This window comes from Somniosus microcephalus, chromosome 6 (assembly GCF_052327205.1).
Source record: "Somniosus microcephalus isolate GS21.2 chromosome 6, FLI_Smic_1.0, whole genome shotgun sequence".
Taxonomy (NCBI): Eukaryota; Metazoa; Chordata; class Chondrichthyes; order Squaliformes; family Somniosidae; genus Somniosus; species Somniosus microcephalus.
Genome location: NC_140992.1, coordinates 187,247,430 through 187,268,104, shown reverse-complemented (window position 1 = coordinate 187,268,104; position 20,675 = coordinate 187,247,430). Strand labels below are relative to the sequence as shown.

General features: G+C 51.7%; 1 protein-coding gene across 1 annotated transcript in view; it reads left to right on the top strand.

The window, feature by feature from the left end:
• The window catches only part of LOC147116242 (aryl hydrocarbon receptor-like), a 144,206-nt gene extending 129,736 nt beyond the window's left edge, over window positions 1–14,470 (top strand). The window contains 3 exon segments of the mRNA XM_085991021.1: window positions 8,955–9,096; window positions 10,937–11,888; window positions 11,891–14,470. Of these exon segments, the coding sequence (XP_085847147.1) occupies window positions 8,955–9,096; window positions 10,937–11,888; window positions 11,891–12,070 (1,274 nt within the window). The 3' untranslated portion in view covers window positions 12,071–14,470.
• Window positions 14,471–20,675: the final 6,205 nt, after the last annotated feature.

Below are 20,675 nucleotides of genomic sequence, written 5' to 3'. Positions count from 1 at the left end.
TCCTCGACAGCGCCACAGCCTCGCGGATCGTCAGCCTACTCGGTAGTCCGCCTACTGATCGCAAGTATGACACGTTAAAGGCGCGGTTGCTGCAGGTCTTCGGGCTCATGAAATCGGAGCGCGCCCGCTGGCTGCTCGCTATGCCCGGCCTCGGGGACTCCAAGCCGTCCGAGCTCATGAGCCAGATGCTCACGCTCCTCGGTTCCGAGCCGGAATGCTTCCTTTTCAGGGAGCTATTCCTCAGCCTACTCCCGGAGCAAGTTCAGGCTGCCCTAGCCAGGTCCGAAGTCACAGACTGCACGGAGCTTGCTGCCGAAGCGGACAAGATTTTCGCAGTGACACAGCAGAACTGCGCTGCCACGAGGCGCCCATCCCCCACAGATGCTGCTCCAGCTCCTCAATCAGTGGGGTTGTGCTTCTACCACGCCTGTTTTGGCGCGAAAGCAAGATGCTGCCGCCCTCCCTGCTGTTTTTCGCTCAAAAAAACCCATCTACAGCCACCCTGGTGAAAGAGGACCGGGTCTAATGAGCGCCCTGCGGCTGCAATGGCCATCGGAAATTCAGGGAAGCTTCTCTTCATCACCGACTCCCTATCTGGTCGACGTTTCCTTTGCGACACCGGAGCACAGTGTAGCATCCTACCTGCATCAAATCTCGATATACTAGCTGGGGGCCACGGCCCCGCCCTTGCAGCGGTTAATGGCGCGGCCGTTCGGACCTTCGGAAGGCGGCGGGTCCAGGTGTGTTTCGGCGGCCAGCGCTTCCACTGGGAATTCATCACGGCCAAAGTCATGCAGGCCATCCTGGGGGTGGATTTTTTGTGCGCCAACGGCCTCCTGGTCGATGTCAGGCACCGCCAGTTGATCAATGCGGCCACGTTCCACTCCATCCCGTGCCACTGCGGTAACGCCATGCCGCGCACTGTCTTCTGTGCGTTCCCACCTCCAGACGACTTCACTCGGCTCCTAGGAGAGTTCCCAGATCTGACCAGGCCCACTTTCTCCTCTTCGGCCACTAAACATGGTGTTGAACATCACATCACCACCACCGGCCCCCTGGTTTACGCACGGGCCCGACGACTCGAACCCGGCAAGCTCGCGGCTGCGAAAGCGAAGTTCGACACGATGGAGCGGCTGGGGATTATTCGCCGGTTGAATAGCCCCTGGTCTTCGCCTCTCCACATTGTTCCGAAACCCGGCGGCGGCCATGCGGCGACTACCGACGCCTGAATGACGCCACTATTCCTGATCGGTACCCGATCCCGCATATTCAAGATTTCTCGGCCCATTTGGCGGGAAATACCTTTTTTTCAAAAGTCGACCTCGTCCGTGGTTACCACCAGGTCCCCGTGCACCCACAAGACGTCCCGAAAACCGCAGTCATCACCCCATTCGGCCTGTTTGAATTTCTGCAGATGCCGTTTGGCTTGAAGAACGCTGCACAGGCTTTCCAGCGCTTGATGGACTCCGTGCTTCGGGACCTAAAATTCCTCTTCGTCTACCTCGACGACATCCTCATCGCCAGCCCTAGCAAAGAGGAGCACTTCTGCCATTTGCGCACCCTTTTCACACGCCTCAGTCAACACTGTTTGATTATCAACCCGGCCAAGTGCCAGTTCGGCCTGCAGCAGATTGATTTCTTGGGCCACCGCATTACATCAGACGGCGCAATTCCCTTACAGACAAAGGTCGAGGCGGTTACATCTTTCCCGCGCCCGCAGACCATCAAGGCCCTACAAGAGTTCCTCGGGATGGTCAATTTTTATCACCGGTTCGTCCCTAAGGCGGCTCTGCTTATGCAGCCCTTGTATGAGGCCCTCAAGGCCAAGTCCGGTAAGGATCCGATCAGCTGGACGGCCGAGATGGGCCGGGCGTTCGTCGACACCAAAGGCGCCTTGGCCAACGCAACCATGCTGGCGCACCCGCTTCCAGGTGCCACCATTGCCCTTACCACCGACGCGTCGGAGTACGCAATCGGCGCAATGCTGGAACAGTGGGTGAATGGGACGTGGCAACCGCTGGCATTTTCCAGCCGTCAACTACGGCGAAACAAAAGAAAGTACAGCACTTTCGACTGGGAGTTGATGGCCCTTGTTCTAGCCACCCACCATTTCCGGTTCTTACTAGAGGGACGTCCGTTCACGGCTTTTGTGGACCACAAGCCACTAACGTACGCTATGGCCAAGACCGCCGAACCGTGGTCAGCTCGGCAACAACGTCACCTGACGTTCATTTCAGAATTCACCACGGACATTCAGCATTTGTCCGGCAAAGACAACCTGGTGGCGGATTGCCTCTCCCGCGCGACTGTTCACGCAGTCCAACTCGGAATCAACTATGCCCTAATGGCTGCGGATCAAGCCTCGGACCCAGAGGTCCAAGCATGCAGGACCAGCCCCTCTAGCTTCCAAGCGGCCGACGTCAAATTCCATGCCGCAGGCACCACGCTACTTTGCAACGTCTCCATGGGAGCTCCCCGCCCTATCGTACCAGTCGCCTGGCGCCGAAAAGTGTTCGACGCCATACACGGGTTGTCATACCCTGGCATGAAGGCCTCGCAAAGGCTGATGTCATCAAAATTCGTCTGGAGGGGTATGCGGGTGGATGTCCGCGACTGGGCCAACACCTGCATGGTCTGCCAAAAGGCCAAGGTACAGCGTCATGTAAAAGCTCCATTGGCCACTTTCGCTGTTCCGGAGCGTCGATTCGACCACGTGAATGTGGACCTCGTGGGGCTGCTTCCACCTTCTCAAGGTTTTACACACATTCTCACAATGGTAGACCGCACCACTAGGTGGCCAGAGGCAGTTCCTTTGGTTTCCACCACTTCGGCAGACGTGGCCAGAGCTTTCATCTCCTCTTGGGTTGCTCGTTTCGGGGTACCGGCGGACATCTCTTCCGATCGTGGACCGCAGTTTTCCTCTGAGCTCTTGAACGCTGTGGCTCAGGGGCTCGGCACCAAACTGCATCGCACCACCGCCTATCATCCACAGGCGAACGGCCTGTGCGAGCGATTCCACAGGTCGCTCAAAGCCGCTCTGTGGGCCAGTCTTCAAGCCGCGGGATGGGTGGACAGACTTCACTGGGTCCTTTTGGGTCTTCGTACGGCGCCCAAAGAAGATTTGCAATCGTCCTCGGCGGAACTTGTATATGGCCAGCCACTACGAGTACCAGGGAATTTCCTCCCATCTCCAACAGAGCCATGGTCCGCATCCCAGCAACTCGTCAGCCACCAGGAAGTGGCCAGATGTTTCGCTCCAGTGCCTACGTCGCATCACGGCTTACAGAGCTCCCACGTCCCAACTGAGCTGAAAAGTGCCGAGTACGTGTTTATACATCACGACGCTCACCGGGATCCGCTCAATCCTCCTTACACTGGTCCCTTCCGCGTCATAGAGCCGGGAGACAAAACCTTTTCGGTCGATATCGGAGGTAAACCGGACCACATTTCGGTTGACCGGTTGAAGCCGGCACACTTAGACCTGGGCCGCCCAGCCGAAATCGCTCAACCGCCAAAACGGGGCCGACCACCCACAGTCGCTGTGCCAGATCCACCACAACCACCCGCCAGCTCGATCACCGTCCATCAGCTTCCACTTCAGGGTTACAGAAGTCGCTCAGACAGGCTTGTCAGGCCTCCTCACCGTCTCACTTTTGCTGTTAAAGACAATTCTGGGGGGGCGCATGTGGCAGAGCCACTAAAGGACTCAGATCGTTTGTATATAATTCCCTTTAACAACATGTTAGCTACAGCCTGAGTCTGTATCTTTATTTATACTGTTTACTTGTACAGAGCGTGATTACTTTAACAGCGCGGGTAAATGCGATGATGTCACGCTGTACATCACGTGATCCCCCACTGGCGGGAAGAACGTGATGACGTCAACCACGGGACCGCCCGAGCAGTCCTCGTGGAGCCTCTGAACTGAACAGACCTACACTCGATGTTCTCCTGTTAGTTTCCATTAAACTTCATTTTGTTTGAGCGCCTGAGTGGACCTCAGTCTTTGGATAGGAACTAGACATTCCTACAAGTGCATGAATATATATTTTTTTAATGTGCAGCATCTAGAGGGGACTAGGTGTTGCAGCAAGTTAGTTACAGTACAAGACTTTCACCTCTAGAACATGGGTTCAAATTCAAACCAAACTTTCTGTTGTCTAAGAGTCTTCAATGAAGTACATTTGGGCTGCCTTAACTCCGTTCCAAAGGACCATGACAACAAAGGCACTTTATCGGTAATGTGATTGAGCACACAGAATGATTGGGGTGGTGGAAAATACTGCACCAGTGAAGCTGTTCTGAGGTTACATAGAAACATAGAAGATAGGAGCAGGAGTCGGCCCTTCGAGCCTGCTCCGCCATTCCATGAGATCATGGCTGATCATCCAAATTCAGTACCCTGTCCCTGCCTTCTCCCCATATCCCTTGATCCCTTTAGCCTTAAGAAATATATCCAACTCTTTCTTGAATATATTTAATGAACTGGCCTCCACCGCCCTCTGTGGCAGAGAATTCCACAGGTTCACCACTCTCTGGGTGAAGAAATTCCTCCTCATTTCAGCCCTAAATGGCTTACCCCTTATCCTTAGACTATGACCCCTGGTTCTGGACTCCCCGGCCATCAGAAACATCCTTCCTGCATCTAGTCTGTCCAGGCCTGACAGAATTTTGTAGGTTTCGATGAGATCCCCTCTCAATCTTCTAAACTACAGTGAGTATAAGTCCAATCGACACAATCTCTCCTCATACATCATTCCTGCCATCCCAGGTATCAGCCTGGTGAATCTTCGCTGCACTCCTTCCATGGCAAGAACATCCTTCCTCAGCTAAGGCGACCAAAACTGCACACAATACTCAAGGTGCGGTCTCACCAAGGCCCTGTACAACTGTAGCAAGACATCCTTGTTCCTGCACTCGAACCCTTTTGCTACGAAGGCCAACATACCATTTGCCTTCTTAACCGCCTGCTGCACCTACATGCTTACCTTCAGCGACTGGTGCACAAGAACACCCAGGTCTCTCTGCACTTCCCCTTCTCCCAATCTATTGCCATTCAAATAATAATCTGCCTTCCTGTTTTTGCCACCAAAGTGGATAACCTCATTTATCCACATTATAGTGCATTTGCCATGTTTCTCCCCAACCTGTCCAACTCGTACTGGAGTTTCACGACATCCTCCTCACAGCATACCCTCCCACCCAGCATTGCGTCGTCTGCAAATTTGGAGATATTACATCCAATTCCCTCGTCCAGATCATTAATATATATTGTGAACAGCTGGGGTCCTAGGACCGATCCTTGCGGTACCCCACTAGTCACTGCCTGCCACTCGGAAAATGACCCGTTTATTCCAACTCTTTGCTTTCTGTCTGCCAACCAGCTCTCTATCCAAGTCAATACTTTGCCCCCAATCCCATGTGCCTTAATTTTGCACGCTAATCTCTTATGCGGGACCTTATCGAAAGCCTTCTGAAAGTCCAAATACACCACATCCACTGGTTCTCCCTTATCTATTTTACCAGTTACATCCTCAAAAAATTCCAGTAGATTAGTCAAGCATGATTTACCTTTTGTAAATCCACGTTGACTTTGTCCGATCCTGTCACTGCTTTCCAAGTGCTCTGCTATTACATCTTTTATGATGAACTCTAGCATTTTCCCCACTACCGATGTCAGGCTTACCGGTCTATAATTCCCCGCTTTTTCTCGACCACCTTTTTTGAATAGTGGGGTAACATTAGCTACCCTCCAATCCATGGGTACTGTTCCAGATTCTATCGAGTTCTGGAAGATGACCAGCAATGCATCTACTATTTCTAGGGCCACTTCCTTAAATACCCTGGGATGTAGATTATCGGGCCCTGGGGATTTATCGGCCTTCAGTCCCATCAATTTTCCTAACACCATTTCCCTACAAATACTGGTTTCTTTCAGTTCCACCCTTTCATCAGACCCTATGTTCCCCGGCATCTCTGGGAGGTTATTTGTGTCCTCCTTTGTGAAGACAGAACCAAAATATGTATTTAGTTGGTCAGCCATTTCTTTGTTCCCCATTATAAATTCCCCTGATTCTGACTGCAAGGGACCTACGCTTGACTTCACCAATATTTTTCTCTTCACATATCTATAAAAGCTTTTACAGTCAGTTTTTATGTTCCCTGCAAGCTTACTCTCATATTTTATTATCCCTTTCTTAATTAATCCGTTTGTCCTCCTTTGTTAAATCCTAAACTGCTCCCAATCCTCAGGATTATTGCTTTTTTTGGCCGATTTATATGTCCTCTCTTTGGATCTTATGCTATCCCTAATTTCTCTTGTTAGCCACGGTTGAGTCACCTTTTTTGTTTTATTTTTATGCCAAATTGGGATGAACAAATTCTGTAGCTCATCATTCGGTCTTTGAATGTTTGCCATTGCCATTCCCCAATCAATCCTACCCAACCCGCCCCTCAGACCATCGTAGTTTCCTTTATTTAAATTGAGGACCCTAGTCTCTGATTCAACTACTTCATTCTCCATCTTAATGAAGAATTCGATCATATTATAATCGCTCCGACCCAAGGGGCCTCGTACAACAAGATTGCTAATTAATCCTTTCTCGTTACATAATACCCAATCTAAGATGGCCTGATCTCTGGTTGGTTCCTCAACATATTGGTCCAGGAAACCATCCCGTAAACACTCCAGGAATCCCTCCTCCACAGTATTGTTACTAATTTGATTGGCCCAATCTATATGTAGATTAAAGTCACCCATGAGGACTGCTGTGCCCTTGTTGCACGCTTCTCTAATTTCCCTTTTAATGCCATCCCCAACCTCCGCCTTACTGTTTGGAGGTCTATATACCACTCCCACTAACATTTTTTTCCCCTTAGTATTCCTCAATTCTACCCATACAGATTCCACATCATCAGAGCTAATATCCTTCATTACAATTGTATTAATCCCTTCTTTAACCAGTAATGCTACCCCACCTCCCTTTCCTTTTTGCCTATCTTTCCTGAATATCGAATACCCCTGGATGTTGAGTTCCCAGTCTTGGCCATCCTTGAGCCATGTTTCCGTAATCCCAACCAAATCATATTCGTTTACCTCTATTTGCACAGCCAATTCATCCACCTTATTACAAATGCTCCTCGCATTAACACACAAAGCCTTCAGGCTTGTTTTTTTAACGCTCTTAGACCTATTAGAATTATTATTTACTGTGGCCATGTTTGATTTAAACCGTTGATTTCTCTGACTGCCACTTTTGTTTTTCTCCTTCCTATCTTTTGCTTTTATCCTTGTTTCCCTTTCCTCTGTCTCCCTGCTCAGGTTCCCAACCCCCTGCCATTTTAGTTTAAACCCTCCCCCACAGCACTAGCAAACACTCCCCCTAGGACATCGGTTCCAGCCCTGCCCAGGTGCAAACCGTCCAGTTTGAACTGGTCCCACCTCCCCCAGAACTGGTTCCAATGTCCCAGGAACTTGAATCCCTCCCCCTGGCACCATTCCTCTAGCCACATATTCATCTGAAGTATCCTTCTATTTCTATTCTGACTAGCACGTGGCACTGGTAGCAATCCTGAGATTACTACCTTTTGAGGTCCTGTTTTTTAATTTATCTCCTAACTCCCTATATTCTGCTTTTAGGACCTCATCCCGCTTTTTACCTATATCGTTGGTGCCTATATGCACCACGGCAACTGGCTGTTCACCCTCCCCTTCCAAGATTTTCTGTAGCCGCTCGGAGACATCCTTGACCCTTGCACCAGGGAGGCAACACACCATCCTGGAGTCTCGTTTGCGGCCGCAGAAACGCCTATCTATTCCCCTTACAATTGAATCCCCTATTACTATAGCTCTACCCCTCTTTTTCCTCCCATTCTGTGCAGCAGAGCCACCCCTGGTGCCAGGAAGTTGGCTGCTGCTGCCTTCCTCTGATAAGCCATCCCCCCCAACAGTACTCAAAGTGGTGTATCTGTTGGAGAGGGGGATGGCCACAGGGGACCCCCTGCACTACCTGCCTGCGCCTAGTACTCTGCCTGTTGGTCACCCGTTCCCTTTCTTCCTGTCCAGCCTCTACCTGCGGTGTGTCCAACTCCGTAAATGTGATATTCACGATGTCCTGAGCATCGTCAACGCTCCAGTATGCATCCAATCGCAGCTCCAGTGCCACAATGTGGTCTGTCAGTAGCTGCAGCTGGATGCACTTCCTGCACATGTAGTTGTCAGGGACACAGGAAGTGTCCCTGAGTTCCCACATATTGCAGGAGGAGCATACAACAGGGCCGGTCTCTCCTGCCATGACTTACCCTTTAATTAATTGAATTTAAAATAATTCAATCAATCCCACTAATTACACTACAGTTAACTGGTTTACCAACAGTCCCCACTACACCAGAGAGACCTTAGTAACTATAAACCAGAGTTAAAAGTTTAAAAAAGAGAGAAATACTCACCAACCAATCCCTTACCTGCTTCCTGGTGACGTCACACTTTGATTACTTTTTACCTCTCTCCCCTGCTGTTGAATTGGTCGGGCCTCACCTCGCTGATGCTGCCGGTTTTAAGCTCTGCCGCCGCTGCTCAGTGTTCCCCACGCTGGTCCGCTCTGGTCGGGCCTTGCTGCCGGTTTTAAGCTCCACCGCTGCTCAGTGTTCCCCACGCAGGTCCGCTCTGGTCGGGCCTCGCTGCTCGCCTCACTGCCGGTTTTAAAGTCGCAGCTGCTCAGTGTTCCCCACGCATAGGCATATTGTTAAGATAGAATAGAGGGAGCTTGACCATGCATCTGCCACACTATACCTCACCTGGAAGCTGCTGACTCTAGGTACCTGAAATACAAAGTGTCATGTTCCTCAGCATTAACATCTCTCACGTCGAGCACAGAAATCCAAAGAAAGGTTATTTAACAAAAAAAGATTGTTCTTGCAATGTTTCTAATCTCATTCCATTCCTGTGATTTCAGTGATAAAGACTGGAGACAGTGGACTGACTATCTTCAGAATTCTCTGCAAGAATAATCGCTGGCAGTGGATACAATCCTTCGCCCAGATAGTGTACAAGGATGGACAGCCAGATCACATCATGTCCAATCAGTGTCCTTTAATGTAAGCATTGTAGGCCTGTAGGTAGAGGGGAAGCACTTGCCTGTGAAAAAGCAAAACATTTTTGCCAACTTCAAGCCATCTCTCACAGCCGTTTAGCTTTATCACAAGGTTCTTGACTGTGTTATTTTCTGATGTAGCAACCAAATTTCCTATCACTTAGACCTGCTACCAAGGACCACGTAAGAGCAACATTTGGGAGAGGAGATGGAGAGAACTTTATTACTGCTTAGTGTTTGCTTCCTTCCCTCCCTGTAGTGGGGAGGGCGCAGATAATTATTGAGTTCAAGTCTTTTCTGTTTGAGTGTATCTTTGGCATTTCCTGCACTTGTTCATAACTTGCCCAGCCAGCCCCTCCTAGTTTTCTTGTGTGTCAGGGGTAATGCGAGCCACACGCTCATGCTCCTTGAGCTAATGTTATAAAGCTATAGGATGCTGTGACTTTGTATTTTAAGCCACTTCATCAGTTTGAAGTCAAAAGTGTGATTAATATAGTGGTACATCACTCTAATTGCTAAGATGTAGCTCTACTGAGATCTGGAGAAAGTAGCTGATCTAGCACCTCAAGCACAGACTGAGGCCAGCTGCTTCGTACTGAAGGCTAGTCAGGAGCCATCACTCTGAAATAGATTTGAACCCAAGTGAAAGAACAGTTTGCAACCACAATGCTACCTGGTGAATGTTTGTATAATGTGTAAGTATATTAATGGAATTGGTAAAGAATTTTATTTTGTTTTCTTGTGGTTGATTGGTTGTGTTGTTTTGAGGGCCAAGGCTGGCATTGCCAGAAATGGGCAGAATGCTGTGTGCAATTGATACATGGTGATATCCTCACTGAAGTTGATTTCAAGAAAGTATCAGTATAACTCCATCATAAACACACTGGGGATGGGGGATCTTGGCTACAAGGACAGGTTGGAGAAGCTGGATTTGTTTTCATTGGAGCAAAGGAGGTTGAGGGGTGATTTGATAGAGGTGTACAAGATTATGACGGGTTTGGATAGGCTAGACGGGGAAAGGCTGTTCCCACTAGTTGATGGTACAAGGACTAGGGGACACAGATTTAAGGTTTTTGGCAAGAGATACAGGGGGGATGTGAGGAAAAACTTTTTTACACAGCGAGTGGTGAGGACCTGGAATTCGCTGCCGATGGAAGTGGTGGAAGCGGAGACACTCAATGTTTTCAATGGGAGACTGGATAGGCACTTGAGGGAAATAAACTTGCAGGGCTACGGGGATACAGCGGGGAAATGGGACTGACTGGATTGCTCTACAGAGAGCCGGCACGGACTCGATGGGCTGAATGGCCTCCTGTGCTGTTATGACTCTGACACATTCACACAGCGATAGACATTCACTATCACAGACATGCCAATAAACATATTCGCACTGTGATAAACAGAGGGACACTTATGGAACAGGCTGGATGAACCAGTAGGTTTTTTCCTGCCCGTCATTTTTCATATGATTGTATATTCAGAGTAGATCTATATAGAGCGTTTCAGCCCATATTTGGATCTAGTCGTCATCTTGAGAACTTTGCAAACTGGAGCTGGTCAGTGGTGACTGGAGGAAGGTGAAGATGGTTACTTTTCGGTACATTACTCTTATCCTTAACTGAGCTAATCTGTGAATAGCAAAGAGAAGATTATAAATGCAATGCCTATGTTCTTCATCTAGAACAACAAAGTAGTTTGCAGAACATTTGCCAAAATACATGTAAGCTCTTGGGTTGAAATCTGATGTTTCTATGTTATGTTGCACAGTTTAGCTCAGTATGTTCTCTGTGATACTTGGCCATTGTCACTATAGCCTGTTGACCTTTTTTGTTTTCCTGATGTAGGGATGCAGAAGGTGAAGAGCACTTTCAGAAAAGGGCAAGCCGGCCCACAAGGTTCACACTGTCTGAAGCCGCTTCACTCTACGAATGTTCCAATGGCATTCCTCCTCAAGTCCAGCTCCAAATTGTCAAAACAAAACGCAGTGAATTCCAAGGACAACGTACCTCAAAGGCTGTGAAAGATGCAAAGAAAAGTCTTAGTGGAACTGGATATGAACCTTCAGAAATGCTCCCACTCCCACCTGTCAGGAACACTGTTGAGGGGAACAAATTACCAAGTGGATTCTGTGGCGAACCATTAGCTGGAAGTAGCACTGAAGGAACTGGTGAGTCGGTTGGTTCTCCGAGGAATGGAAAATCTTACCCACTCAATTGTTCCCCTGATGTTGCTCTGGAGGGCTTGGAGGAGATGTTGCAAAGTTATGATTTGACACCAGAAGACTTGGAACTGATTCACCAAGATGAACTGATAAAGCATATTGAGTTTGACAACTTGAACAGCGAGTTGAATGCCAGTTCTATTCCTAATGACGTTCTATCCGAGGTTGAATCTTTATCAAAAAACATCAGCTCCTACATTGAGCATAGCTTGTTGTCACCTGTAAGTGATGATTGGCATAGTGCTCAGTCTAGCTCACTGTGCTCGTCAAGCCTCAACACCAGCTGGGTGACTACAGATGTGGTGTCCCCAAGCAGCCAACTATATTCACCTGAGCTGCCTCAAGAGAATTACCATCACTGGCTGTCATCTCCAGGCCCCGACATCTCCAACCTGCAAATCATGTCTACAGATTACATACCTAAAGCGACTTGTTTTGTATCACAGTCAACTTTGCAGTTAAACAGTCCGGTTGAAAAGGAGAGTCAATTATATTTCCAAATGCCCACACAGAACTTGTCCACTGTCAAAGTGGCGAATCCATTTGCTCAGCAAAATATTTTTGATGCTCAAACTATAATTGGTTAAACCAGCCAGGTCTGACAAATACAACATGGCCCTTGTATGACAGAAATACACAGGATCCTGACATGTTCATCTCGACAGGATTCCTCCCCAAAGGGGTGATGAGCTTCATTGCTCCTGCTAGCACCCAAGGTTTGCTGCGCAGAGGTCTATCCTGGGGCAATGCGCAATGAAATAACAATTAGGTAATTTTATCTCGTCGTCTTCAGGCTTTAGGGGTCTTTGATCTCCAGACTTATGCTGGTCTGATATAGAGGCAGTGATCACAGATGAAAATTTGTTATGAATTTGTAATACAATGGAGGCCAAGCATTACAACAGTTTGTCTGAAGGCTACGGATCCACAGATGTCCAAGGCTAATATGTTCACAAAGATCAGGTGTACTACAGAACAGGCCACCTTAAAGAGCATGGCCTGCCAAAGGATAGTATGAGGCAATCCTTCATCTAGGAAATGTGAGGCATAATCTCAGCTATACCATTTTTAAAACTGCAAAATGGCTTTTAAATTTAAAAAAATCAAAGATGATGGGATGAAATGCGCGCAAAGTCAATCAATTAAAAATGATTTAGTGGCGCTACGCGAGGAAGACATTCTCCCTTTTTAATCATTCCTTCATCATCCATTTTCTGGATTTGTACAACCAACTGTCAATAGCCTTACAATCTGTAGGATACAATGCTTAAATTTTTTTTGTGTGTGTGGCTAATGGAAACTCATTCCTTCTTTGTGTATTATCACTGTGGTATATCATTGTTTAGAAGCAGATATGTACTTTCCTCAAAAGTTTAATCTCAATACCTACATGCAGTGAAAAGGATCGAACTTGTGAAACCTTTAAGTGTTGATTCCTGTTTTTGTTCTCGCCCTGTAGAACTGACAGTTAGAGCCATTGAACCTCATGCAGCATATAGGCTGAGCTCAGTCCTAGTTACACCAACGGCTCTTCAGTGCATCACTTGGAGAGCCGAGCGGAACTTTTAACTGGTACAGCCTAGCAGGCATTTTAACGTTGGAACCAAAGTCTCTGGATGGGAATGGATTTTAGGGTCCAACCTGTACATTGTCAGTTTGTAGGTGGGCACTTGCAGTTGTTACCCTGAAACTACTGATAAGATGCTTACTGAAAAAGGAATAAGGAGCATGTCTCTAATGGGAGTACTGTTCGGAAAACTGAGATGAAAACACAAGCGATTTTATTTACCAGGCCATATCAAGAAAACCTTGTAATTATTTAATGGGATTTGGATGCACTGACTGAGTGAACCTATGTCTTTTTTAGACAAATGTAATTCACATCAGTGGAAGCAGACACAGTGCTTCAGCTACGGCACAACAAATAAGTCATGACATTTATTTTTTGCGCAACTCTCGGTAGAAAACAAGTGTTAATTAATAACTGCTTCACTGATGAAGGAGGAGGAATCTTAATTCTATAGTGCCTGGCACATCCTATTTCTCTCTAAGCTTAATTTCCTTGAATACTGTCACCGAGAAACGTGGAAGAGAGGCAATCTTAGAGGTGCACAGGATAGTTACAGAAATGGAAACGGTAAATGCAAAAATTTACTTTAAATTATATATTGCAAGAGTAGAATAAGGGGTCAGCAGTTCAAGCTAGTCAAAGGCAAATTTAGGCCAGATTTCAGGAGTGATCAACGCCTGATTCCCAATTAGAATAGTGGAGGTGTAAACTGTGGAATCATTTAAGAAACAATTGGGGTGAGGGACTGTCGGATCTTTGAGTGGGTGAACTAAGATGGACCAAATGGCCTTCACCATCTATGTGATCTGTGTCACGTGGTCTGCATAGCGCTCCGCATAACCAGTAACGGCAGAAGAAAAGCCCAAAGCAGTTTACCCCTGCCTCACGAGTTAAATACGTTGCCCAGCAAGATACTGAGCTATAGAGCCCTGAAAGGACCCAGGTTTGATCTTTGGTCTGTCTTGAGTTTCACTGATCTCAGCCAAGCAGTGGTAACTGTGCTATAATTAGCCACTGTCCCCAGACATTGGAGGGGAACATCAGGTAAGGCGATTGCTCCTGACAGCTATTCTGTAAGCCCTGCTAGAAAATGTGGATATGGGGTACTATTGGTTTCCAAAGCTCTCCACCACTGGGGGTTTACCACGTGTTGTGCCTGGGTCTGTTGTAGACTAATTGATAGAGATCGATTGCTATGATTAGTCTACAACTCCATTATCATTGTATCGGGTGACTATCAGGATGGTAGAAGCCGAACTAGATGGACCGTAGTCTTTTTTTCAGCTAGCAATTCCTATGTTGGGTGAGGCCTTAGTTCTCATGCCCCTATATTCAAACTGTCAAGGCTCACACTTGAAGAATGGTAACTTGCAGGAGGTACTGAGGGACTGCAGGTGCCCATGGAACTCTATGGCCCTGATAGTTACTGAGGCGCGAGTTTGGGGTGTGCTGGGGGGGTAGGGAGCAGTTATGGTCGGGTAACCTGGAGGTACGGCTTACCCCTTCCACAAATGTTGTGGAATTTCAATTGCAGGGCATATTTTAATTTTGTTTCTCCAGGTTTCCTGCCCGATAGCCACTGCCTGTCGCGAGGGAGATTGGCGGGGTGGGGAGCAGGGAGATTGTGGTGGGGGGGAGCGGAGCGATTGCGGGGGGGGGGGGAGCGGAGCGATTGTGGGGGGGGGGGAGCGGAGAGATTGCGGGGGGGGGAGCGGAGAGATTGGCGGGGTGGGGAGCAGGGAGATTGGCGGGGTGGGGAGTAGGGAGAGATTGCGGGGCGGGGGGGAGCGGAGAGATTGCGGGGCGGGGGTGAGCGGAGAGATTGCGGGGCGGGGGGGAGCGGAGAGATTGCGGGGTGGGGGGAGCGGAGAGATTGCAGGGCAGGGGGAGCGGAGAGATTGTGGGGCCGGGGGGAGCGGAGAGATTGCGGGGTGGGGGAGCGGAGAGATTGTGGGGCGCGGGGGGGAGCGTAGATATTGCTGGGCGGGGGGGGCGGAGCGGAGAGATGGCGGGGGGGAGTGCAGATATTTCCGGGCGGGGAGCGGAGAGATGGCGGGGGAGGTGCGGAGAGATTGCGGGGCGGGGGGAGTGGAGAGATTGCAGGGCAGGGGGAGCGGAGAGATTGCGGGGCGGGGGGAGCGGAGAGATTGCAGGGCAGGGGGAGCGGAGAGATTGTGGGGCCGGGGGGAGCGGAGAGATTGCGGGGCGGGGGGGAGAGCGGAGAGATTGCGCGGGGCGGGGGGGGGGGGGAGTGGAGAGATTGCGGGGCGGGGGGGAGAGCGGAGAGATTGCGCGGGGCGGGGGGGGAGTGGAGAGATTGCGGGGCGAGGGGGGGCGGAGAGATTGCGGGGCGGGGGGGCGGAGAGATTGCGGGGTGAGGGGGGGCGGAGAGATTGCGGGGCGGGGGGCAGCGGAGATATTGCGAGGCGGGGGGTAGCGGAGAGATTGCGAGGCGGGGGGGAGCGGAGAGATTGCGGGGCAGGGGGGGGCGCGGAGAGATTGCAGGGCGGGGGGAGCGGAGAGATTGCGGGGCAGGGGGGAGTGGAGAGATTGTGGGGCGGGGGGAGCGGAGAGATTGTGGGGCGGGGGGAGCGGAGAGATTGTGGGGCAGGTGGGAGCGGAGAGATTGTGGGGCGGGGGGGAGCGGAGAGATTGCGGGGCAGGGGTGAGCGGAGAGAATGCGGGGCGGGGGGGTAGCGGAGAGATTGCGGGGTGGGGGGGAGCGTAGATATTGCCGGGCCGGGGGGGGGAGCGGAGAGATGGCGGGGGAGGTGCGGAGAGATTGCGGGGCGGGGGGGGGAGCGGAGAGATTGCGGGGTCGGGGGGGAGCGGAGAGATTGCGGGGCGGGGGGGAGTGGAGAGATTGCGGGGCGGGGGGGAGCGGAGAGATTGCGGGGTGGGGGGGAGCGGAGATATTTTGGGCGGGGGGGAGCGGTGAGATTGCGGCGTGGGGGGACGGAGAGATTGCGGGGCGGGGGGACGGAGAGATTGCGGGGCGGGGGGAGCAGAGAGATTGCGGGGCGGGGGGAGCGGAGAGATTACGGCGGGTGAGCGCAGAGGGGGGGAGCGGCGAGATTGCGGGGCATGGGGGGGGAGCGTAGATATTGCCGGGCGGGGGGGGTGGAGCGGAGAGATGGTGGGGGGGAGCGGAGAGATGGCGGGGGAGGTGCGGAGAGATTGCGGGGCAGGGGGGAGCGGAGAGATGGTGGGGGGGGAGCGGAGAAATTGCGGGGCGGGGGTGAGCGGAGAGATTGCGTGGCGGGGGGAGCAGAGAGATTGCGGGGCGGGGGGTAGCGGAGAGATTGCACGGGGCGGGGGGGAGCGGAGAGATTGCGGGGCGGGGGGGTGCGGAGAGATTGCGGGGCGGGGGGGTGCGGAGAGATTGCGGGGCGGGGGGGTGCGGAGAGATTGCGGGGCGGGGGGTGCGGAGAGATTGCGGGGCGGGGGGGTGCGGAGAGATTGCGGGGCGGGGGGGTGCGGAGAGATTGCGGGGCGGGGGGGTGCGGAGAGATTGCGGGGCGGGGGTGTGCGGAGAGATTGCGGCGGGTGGGCGCAGAGAGATTGCGGGGCGGGGGATCGGAGAGATTGCGGAGCGAGGGAGTGGCGAGATTGCGGGGCGCGGGGGGGAGCGTAGATATTGCTGGGCGGGGGGTGGGAGCGGAGAGATGGCGGGGGGGTAGTGGAGAGATGGCGGGGGGGGGAGCGGAGTGATGGCGGGGGGGAGCGGAGAGATTCCGGGGCGGGGGGAGCGGAGAGATGGCGGGGCGGGTGGAGCGGAGAGATTGTGGGGTGGAGGGGAGCGGAGAGATGGCAGGGGAGGAGCGGCGGGTGAGCGCGGAGAGATTGCGGAGGGGGGGAGCGGCGAGTTTGCGGGATGCGGGGGGAGTGTAGATATCGCCGGGCCGAGCGGGGGGGGAGCGGAGAGATCGCTGGGGGGGGAGTGGAGAGATGGCGGGGGAGGTGCGGAGAGATTGCGGGGCGGGGGGGGAGCGGAGAGATTGCGGGGCGGGGGGGAGCGGAGAGATTGCACGGGGCGGGGGAGCGGTGAGATTGCGGGGCAGTGGGGTGCGGAGAGATTGCGGGGCGGTGGGGTGCGGAGAGATTGCGGTGGGTGAGCGCGGAGAGATTGCAGGGCGGGTGTGCGGCGAGATTGCAGAGGGGGGAGCGGCGAGATTGCATGGCGCGGGTGGAGGAGCGTAGATATTGCCGGGCGGGGTGGGGGGAGCGGAGAGATGGCGGGAGAGGTGCGGAGAGATTGCAGGGCGGGAGGAGCGGAGAGATTGCGGGGCGCGGGGGGAGCAGAGAGATTGCGGGGCGCGGGGGGAGCGGAGAGATTGCGGGGCGGGGGAAGCGGAGAGATTGCGGGGGGAGCGGAGAGATTGCGAAGGGGGGGGCGGAGAGATGGCGGGGGAGGTGCGGAGAGATGGTGGGGGGAGCGGAGTGATTGAGGGGCGGGGGGAGCACAGAGATGGCGGGGGAGGTGCGGAGAGATTGCGGGGCGGGGGGAGCGGAGAGATGGCGGGGGAGGTGCGGAGAGATTGCGGGGCAGGGGGAGCGGAGAGATTGCGGGGCGGGGCAGCGTAGATATTGCTGGACGTGGGAGGGGAGCGGAGAGATTGCAGTGCGGGGGAGCGGAGAGATTGCGGAGGGGGGTAGCGGCGAGATTGCCGGGCGCGGGGGGGAAGCGTAGATATTGCCGGGCGGTGGCGGTGGGGGGGGGAGCGGAGAGATGGCGGGGGGAGCGTAGATATTTCTGGGTGGGGGGTGCGAAGCGGCGAGATGGCGGGGGGGGTAGCGGAGAGATGGCGGGGGAGGTGCGGAGAGATTGCGGGGGGAGCGGAGAGATTGCGAAGGGGGGGCGGAGAGATGGCGGGGGAGGTGCGGAGAGATGGTGGGGGGAGCGGAGTGATTGAGGGGCGGGGGGCGCACAGAGATGGTGGGGGAGGTGCGGAGAGATTGCGGGGCGGGGGGAGCGGAGAGATTGCGGGGCGGGGCAGCGTAGATATTGCTGGACGTGGGAGGGGAGCGGAGAGATTGCAGTGCGGGGGAGCGGAGAGATTGCGGAGGGGGGTAGCGGCGAGATTGCCGGGCGCGGGGGGGGAAGCGTAGATATTGCCGGGCGGTGGCGGTGGGGGGGGGGAGCGGAGAGATGGCGGGGGGAGCGTAGATATTTCTGGGTGGGGGGTGCGAAGCGGCGAGATGGCGGGGTGGGGTAGCGGAGAGATGGCGGGGGAGGTGCGGAGAGATTGCGGGGCGGGGGGGAGCGGAGAGATTGCGGGGTGGGGGGAGCGGAGAGATTGCGGGGCAGGGGGGGAGCGGAGAGATTGCGGGGCGGGGGAGAGGAGAGATTGCGGGGCGTGGGGGGAGCGGAGAGATTGCGCGGCGGAGGGGAGTGTAATGATATCAGCAAATAGTGATGGTATTTGCCTGTTTGATTATGATGCCTTACCAGCATAGTTGCCTGATTGATTACTTATGCCTGACCAGCAGAGGGCATGTGACAGAGACAAGCAGTTGAGTTTTACTTTCGTTTTAGATGGATCACTAAGACGGTGTCTTCTGTAATGCTGTATAAAGAGTTGAACAAGCTTTAGATAAAAAGACATCTCTTTCATGAATGTGTCATCATTGAACCCACATACAAATCAATACATGGTGTCAGAAGTGATTGAAAGAGATGAAGAGGAAAAATCTGAAGTTAAATCAGCTCTCCACATATTAGCAAGCCAAAAGAGAACATCGTTACTTACCATTGGAGAATAGCTAACGAAGTGAAAAAATGGAAGGATTACACCCACCGGCGAAGCTTCAGTTGACAGGTAATGTGGCTGAAAATTGGAGAAGGTTCAAACAACATTTGGAGTTGTATTTAGCGGCAATCGGAGGGGACGAGAAAAGTGATAAAATGAAATCGTCAGTGTTCTTACATGTCGTGGGTGATGAAGCGCTGGAAGTGTATAATAACTTCACATTCGCTGCTGATGGAGACAAAATGAAGTTGGATAAAATAATGGAACAGTTTGAGGCCTACTGCATACCTAAACATAACGTGACGTTTGAGAGGCACAGATTTTTCACATGTGTACAGAAAACGGGAGAGACTATTGATCAGTATGTGACTGAACTGAGAAACCAAAGCAAAACATATGAATTTGGGGGACTGACAGACTCGCTGATAAATGACAGACTGGTGTGTGGTATTCCAGATAATGGTCTAAGGGAAAGACTGCTAAGAGAGCAAAATCTAGACCTGGGAAAAGCCATAGCACTGTATAGGGCTACAGAGACTGTGAAGTTGCAGGCAAAGGAGCTGTTCAGTGACAGTAGCTGCAACGTGGATGCAGTGAGTAAGAACGGACACAAACCGTTTAACAAAAAGAGCGCCAATGTGAAAAAAGAGGCGTGGCCAGCGAACAAAAATGAAAGGGGCAATCGAAAGTCATGTAGTCGATGCGGTACACAGCATACACCAAAAAAGTGTCCAGCATATGGTAAAACATGCAATAGTTGCAACAAAAACAACCATTATGCCCGTTGCTGTAAGAACCAAGCGCAACAAAGCAAGGTCCATGCAGTAGATGAAAGCGAGATAGAGGAGTTCTATGTGGATGTCGTGTCTGAAAAGAAAAAAGAGACTGGATGTTGACACTAAAAGTGAATGACATACACATTCCATTTAAATTGGATACTGGAGCACAAGTTAATGTGATATCAGAGATGGATTTTAAGAAAATTAGACCCAGACCAAAGATACATGGAATGAAAGTGACAGGATACTCAGGTACTGATATACCAGTGAAAGGAAGATGCATTGTCAAAGTGACACACAAGGACAGAGAGCACACGCTAGCATTAATCGTGGTGCCAAAGGATGTGCAGGCCATACTAGGCTTAATGGCCTGTGAGAGACTGAACCTGGTAAAGAGAGTCCTCGTTGTGGAAAGCGAAGGAGAGACAGTCTATGATGAACTCATGAAAGAGTACAAAGACCTATTTAAGGGTCTAGGCTGCCTTCCAGGAGAACACACGATCAGAGTAGATAAAAGTATGCCAACGGTCATACACCCATGCAGAAAAGTTCCGTTTGCTCTTCAAAAGCAACTGAAGGCAGAGTTGGACAGGATGGAAAGCCTGAACGTGATTCAGAAGATAGATGAGCCAACTGAGTGGGGTGAGTTCCCTCGTCGTTGTGGACAAAAAGAATGGAAAGCTCAGAATTTGCCTGGATCCAAGAGATCTAAACAGAGCAATAAAGAGAGAGCACTTCAAGCTTCCTACACGTGAGGAAATCATGTCACAGTTTGCAAATGCAAAGTATTTCAGCAAGTTAGATGCATCATCAGGATTTTGGCAGATGAAATTGGACGAGGCAAGTTCAAGACTGTGCACGTTCAAAAGTCCATTTGGCAGATGCAGATTCCTAAGGTTACCATTTGGCATTGCCTCAGCTCCTGAAGTGTATCACAAAACTATCCATATGATCTATGAGCACCTGGAGGGAGTTGATACATCAATGGATGACATCATAGTATGGGGAACCATGAGAACTGAGCATGACGAGAGACTGAAAAAAGTGCTGGAAGCAACAAGGAAAACAAACCTGAAGCTGAATAGAGAGAAATGCCAGCTCGGGGTGACAGAACTGACATTCGTGGGAGACATCCTTAGCAGTGAGAGCATCAGACCAGATCCCAGAAAGGTGTCTGCCATTGAGAATATGCCAAAGCCACAATGCAAAAAGGACGTGCAGAGGTTTAATGGAATGATCAACTACATGGGTAAATTCATATCC